This window comes from Salvelinus sp. IW2-2015, linkage group LG19 (genome assembly GCF_002910315.2).
Source record: "Salvelinus sp. IW2-2015 linkage group LG19, ASM291031v2, whole genome shotgun sequence".
Taxonomy (NCBI): domain Eukaryota; kingdom Metazoa; phylum Chordata; class Actinopteri; order Salmoniformes; family Salmonidae; genus Salvelinus; species Salvelinus sp. IW2-2015.
In genome coordinates, this window is record NC_036859.1 from 36,420,000 (window position 1) to 36,426,267 (window position 6,268).

Here is a 6,268-nt window from a genome sequence, read left to right on the forward strand (position 1 = left end):
ACCTTGACAAACAGAACTGATTGGCTCAAACGATTAAGAAGGAAAAAATTTCCCAAATTAACTTTTAACAAGGCACACCTGTTAATTGAAATGCCATTCCAGGTGACTACCTCATGAAGTTGGTTGAGAGAAATTGCAAGAGTGTGCAAAGCTGTCATCAAGGCAAAGGGTGGCTACTTTGAAGAATCTCAAATATTAAAATATATTTTGATTTGTTAACACTTTTGGTTACTACATGATTCCATATGTGTTATTTCATAGTTTTGAAGTCTTCACTATTATTCTACAATGAGAAAATTTAAAAATAAAGAAAAAACCCAGGAATGAGTAGGTGAGTCCAACCTTTTGACTGATACTACATATATTTTTTAAAAGATGGGTGATTGAAATTATAGTAGACAATTACATTGATGGCAAATGTATCAATCTATCTGCAATATTAAAAGCTGATCTACCCCTTAATTTAAAAAAATTACTATTTTTTAAAAAAGTGATGAATCAGCAGTGGAAGGAGAAAGATGCCACTGTTGCTGGCAGGGAAACAGCAAACATTGGAGTCGTTACTGGGAGGGAAACAGCAAACCTGGAACTGTTACTGGGCAAGGGAACAGCAAACGCTTGGAGTCTGTTACTGGCAGGAAACAGCAAACCTCTGGAGTCTGTTGCTGGCCAGGAAAACAGCAAACCTTGGAGTCTGTTACTGGCAGGAAACAGCAAACCTTGGAGTCTGGTTACGTGGGCAGAGAAACAGCAAACTTGGAGTCGTGCTCGGCAGGAAACACAAAACCTTGGATGTTACCTGGCAGGGATAACAGCAAACCTTGGAGCTCTGTCTGGGCAGGGAAACACAAACTTGAGTCTGTTCTGGCAGGAAAAGAGACTTGGAGTCTTTACTGGGCAGGGAAACAGCAAACCTTCGAGTCTGTTACTGGGCAGGGAACACAGCAAAACCTTGATCTGTTACTGGGCAGGGAAACAGCAGACCTTGAATCTGTTACTGGAAGGAAACAGCAGACCTTGGAGTCTTTACTGGGCAGGGAAACAGCAAACCTTGGAGTCTGTTACTGGGCAGGGGGGAAACAGCAAACCTTGGACGTTCTGTTACTGGGCCAGGGAAACAGCAATACCTTGAGTCTGTTTACTGGGCAGGAAACCAGCAAACCTTGGAGTCTGTTTAACTGGGGCAGGAAACAGCAGGAACCTGGAGTTCTGTTACTGGGCAGGCGAAACAGCAGACCTACTTGTTAAAGCCGTATTTGAAGTGCCAACCTGCGTAGGATGGTTAGAAGCCTCTCCGGCATTGGCCACTTGTATTGTCTAGCACGGAATCCATTCAGACAAAATGGGATTGCAACTAGGGGAAAGACGAGAGAGAGAAAGAAATGAAGCGTTTTATCTAAAAGTCTGTTACTGGGCAGGGAAACAGCAAACCTTGGAGTCTGTTACTGGGCAGGGAAACAGCAAACCTTGGAGTCTGTTACTGGGCAGGGAAACAGCAGACCTTGGAGTCTGTTACTGGGCAGGGAAACAGCAGACCTACTTGTAAAGCCGTTGAGTGCCACTCTGCTAGGATGGTAGAAGCCTCTCCGGCATTGGCACTTGTAGTTGTCTAGCACGAATCCATGTCCGACAATGGGATTGCACTAGGGAAAGACGAGAGAGAGAAAGAAAGAGAGCGTTTATCTAAAAGGCATGTAAACAGGATAGAGGGAATAATGGAGGGAAGGTGACTCAGCCTTCTATTTGTGTTTTTTGAAACTCCCCCAAAAAACATGCTATGTGTTTTTCTAAAACGAAGTGAAATACCCTTTGGCGCTGTAATGTGAAATTCTTTCAAAAAACACTGAAATATTTGGGTTGGTTATGTAAGGTTTGAACATGTCTCTACGACAGAACAGTCTTTTCTTCTCCTATTATGCTCTGTGCTCTTTGAAAAGGCACTCTCACTTCCTATTCAAATCTCTACTCGACTGACAGGCCGTTAGCAACAGCCCTGGAATTCAGTTATTCAAACACAAAATTTGTTTGCACATTTACCTTTCTCATCTATACGTTAACATTGACGTTGTGTTGTCATAATGAAAGACAAACACTACAGCGGATCTCGACATTAATCATGACAACACAGAGTATCAGGTTAAACTTAAAGGTAGACTCCGTGATATGACGTAGATGCAGAAAGAAAATAACATAGTGGGTCAATTTCCACAACAGCGAAGAGCGGTGAAGGGCGAGGCTCAACTTCTCCTCTGTTTTGATCCTGCTGTTACCACGCTGTACACAGCGTGAAGCGAATCCCTGCACATGTACAGATATTGTGTGTGACATTGTGAAAGTGTTGCATCTCGCTCATCTCAATATCGTCGGTGTTGCTCGTGGCAATGTCATTTAGCTGAGTCTACCTTTAAAGCATCCTGACAAAATGTCTCTACAACACTGTCACATGACACACTGCATCTGACATAGAACTCCATTCCGTTTAATCCACTTTCCCTGAAGAGAAATGACCGTTTTTTTTTTTATTATAAAAAAATGTCGGTCTCATCGCTGCAACTCCCCAACGGGCGAAGGTCAAGTCATGAGTCCTCCAAAATATGACCCGCCAAACCGCGCTTTTTAACAACCGCCCGCTTAACCCAGAAGCCAGCCGCATCAATGTTATCAGAGGAAACACCGTTCACCTGATGACCAGGGTCAGCCTGCAGGTACCCGGCCCGCCAGAAGGAGTCGCTAGAGTGTGATGAGCAAAGTAAAGCCCCTACCAGCCAAACCCTCCTCTTACCCGGACGACGCTGGGCCAATTGTGTGCCACACTATGGGATTCCCGATCACGGCCGGTTGTGATACAGCTCGGGATTGAACCCAGGTCTATAGTAACACCTGTAGCACTGCGATGCAGTGCCTTAGACCGCTGCGCTACTCGGGAGGCCCTGACAGCATGGTTCTTTGAGAAAACGGTTAAAGCCAGACTGCCGCTTATTCCACTCACTATGGGAAAACAATGGCCATACTATATCCCTATAGGCGATTTAAAAAATATATCTTATTTTAATTTATATCTTATTTCATTTTATCTGCATGCCTCTTTAGTTTAATTAGTCTTGTTATTAGTATGTTATATATTTCCAATGTTACTTATTTGATGACTATGTCACTTTTGTCACCATTGCACTGTGTGAGAAGCCTGCAAGTACATGACCATAACATTGGATTTGATTTGTAGTCCCCAGTGGATCCATGTGACCAGGACGCCCTCATTATCTGATATATTACACACATAATCATTTACAGTCCTTTTGCACAAAACTTTTTCAAATGGCATCCAATATATCTTAAATAATAAAAAATATATAAACATATTAAAATAAGTGACGATAGGGAGGAGTCACGCGCTGACTTGACGCTGGAAAATGTGTCTTGTCTCTGACTGGCAGCTGTAGTGCTAACTGGGTTAATGCCAGATGTGTTTAATATCAAAGAGGTACTACCAAAAACAATGTAAACAATATTCCAGTATGCCATTTTCAAAAGCAAATAATAGCCCTTGATTTCTGCATCACGCATAATATAATTATTCAGACACTGGGAGCGATTTGTCTAAATGAACTCCTCTGAACCCTGTTAAAGACGTCCTGCAGCAATTTCTGTTACTTTTGCTGTTGAAAAGCGATAACCCAAGTATAAATATTGTCAAGTACACACATTAAAGGCCCCCAAAAAAATCTAAAATTTGAGCAAAATAGAGTTATATATGGAGTAGGGCATTCACTGGGTTGTTCTGATTGTCAGATGTGATGTCATCAGCCTCCTCGTTGCTTGAGGAACTAAAAAGGAGCAATAGAGAACAAAAGAGGAGGATGTGATGTCATCAGCCTCCTCGTTGCTTGAGGAACATAAAAGGAGCAATAGAGAACAAAAGAGGAGGATGTGATGTCCATGAGAGAGCTATACGCTGGTTCTTCGCGCGATACCTATTGAGATGTGCCTTTTGTTAATAAGTACATCAAGGTGTTCAAGTAGGTGAAAAGGAGACTGGAGTGCCACTTTAAAGTAATATTTTCTTCTAACTAGCGGATCCCGAGCAAACGCCCCGATAACAACATGAGAACAGCGTCAGGGGAAATTACACACTTTGCCAATTGCAGGAATCTAAATAATATCTAAATTAAGAATTAAGACCTTGTTGCAGAATTTTAAATTCACTGCATAACTTCAGCTTGGAGACAGAGTGATGGCTGGCTACAAGCACATGGACCATCTGGATCGACTGGAGAAAACACTTCCTTAAACATGAACCATCTGGATCAACTGGGGGAAACACTTCCTTAAACATGAACCGATCTGGATCGAACTGGGGTGGAAGAACACTTCTTAAACATCAAACATCTGAACGACTGGAAAAACTCCTTTAATTGAAACATCTGGATCAACTGGGGGAGACACTGTCCTTAAAACTATGAACCATCTGGATCAACTGGGAGAGACACTTCCTTAAACATGAACCATCTGGATCAACTGGGAGAAGACACTCCTAATATTGAACCATCGGATCAACTGGAAAGACACTTCTCCTTAACCATGAACCATTGGATCAACTGGGGGAAGACACTTCCTTAAAGCATGAACCATCTTGGAACTAACTATTGGGGGAAGAGCACTTCCTTAAATGAACCATCTGGATCAACTGGGGAACACTTCCTTAAATGAACCATCTGGATCAATGGGAAGTACACTCCTTAAACATGAACCATCTGGATCACTGGGAGAAACACTTCCTTAATAAACATGAGACCATTCCGGATTAATTCAACTGGGAAGAAGGACACTTCCTTAAACATGAACCATCTGGATCGACTGGGGTAAAACACTTCCTTAATAAACATGTGCAGTTTGGAGCTCTGTCCCCAATAGATTGGCAGTGAATTTGACATGAATGCTCATGAATAGTGGATTATACTGTGTGGTTGCATTATGTAGGCTTTGAGACATTGGTGATGTAGAGGGACTGGGGTATGGCTTGGGGGAAGGGAAATAAAACATATACTGTACATGTTACTTTGAATTTAGATCCATTATTTTTGAGCCTAGAGAACTCTCCTTCACCCCTAGGCTTTTTCTACTGGTGAAAACAAACAGATAAAACGTTAAGCTCTACTGTGTTTCGGGGAAAATATAATGAATGTTTAATCACCAATGTTTTGAGGAAGCAGTCTGAGATATCCCGACAACTTGATCTTCACTTTGTTTCTTACATTCTCTGAAAAATATATTTATTGGGATAACAGTTCACACCTGTATTTGCTGCATATTGGTGTCAGAAAATAAGGAACAGTTGATTTGAAAAGGGCACGGATTTGTATTGAAACCTAAGGAAAACTAGTTCAGGGCCAAGCTGCTACTCCTTTTAGAGCAGGTGGCAGAACTGGTCTCCCAAGAGGTTCCGAGAGTCATACTCCACAAAATTCCAACATCTGCAGAGAGCGCACGAGGACGGCATGTTGATATCCTCTACCGCCCTGCAGGGAAGTGTGGGTAAATAAACCCACCAGCTTCATTATGGACTTATTTTGTTCTTATGACTCCAGGCTGGAGTTAAATGGTGCCAGCCTTACATTAGCTCTGAAGGGGAAAATCATTAAGATAACACCCACCAAGGAACATCAAGCGCAAGGAGGACGAAAAATGATGGTTATTGTGGGATTATCGAAGTCTATGGAAGAATAGTTGCATTTATATCAACCTGAAAGAACTGTTTGAGTTGATATGGGCTCAGTGACGTGAGGTATTTTTTTTTTCAGGGTGCATCTAGACAACACGTGAATCTCTCTTGCCATCTGCAGTGTGTTCAAATGATTGATGTGGGACCTGGTTGTATCGTGTGTGTCATAAATGGGACTCTAAAAATGTGCCTCCAGGCTCTAAACAGTGAATAATTTAACCTAGTGCATCTGGTGCAGGGAACCACCTAGGAGCATTTTCACGTGCCTCTCCATGCATCAACAATCAGGGACGTCTTTCATACACTCAGCTCCAGGCTGGTGTTAAATGGTGCCAGGCACTACACTCTTCTCAAGGCTGGAGTTGAATGGTGCCAGGGTCTACACTCTGCTCCAGGCTGGAGTTAAATGGTGCCAGGGTCTACACTCTGATCCAGGCTGGAGTTAAATGGTGCTAGGGTCTACACTCTGATCCAGGCTGGAGTTAAACGGTGCCAGGCACTACACTCTGATCCAGGCTGGAGTTAAATGGTGCCAGGGTCTACACTCTG

At 42.7% G+C, this 6,268-nt stretch overlaps 1 protein-coding gene across 1 annotated transcript in view; it reads right to left on the reverse strand.

Annotated features, from left to right (window-relative positions):
• LOC111979703 (metabotropic glycine receptor-like) overlaps window positions 1–6,268 on the reverse strand; it is a 148,834-nt gene that overhangs the window by 91,968 nt on the left and 50,598 nt on the right. Inside the window, 1 exon segment of the mRNA XM_070449019.1 lies at window positions 1,541–1,643. Within this exon segment, the coding sequence (XP_070305120.1) occupies window positions 1,541–1,643 (103 nt within the window).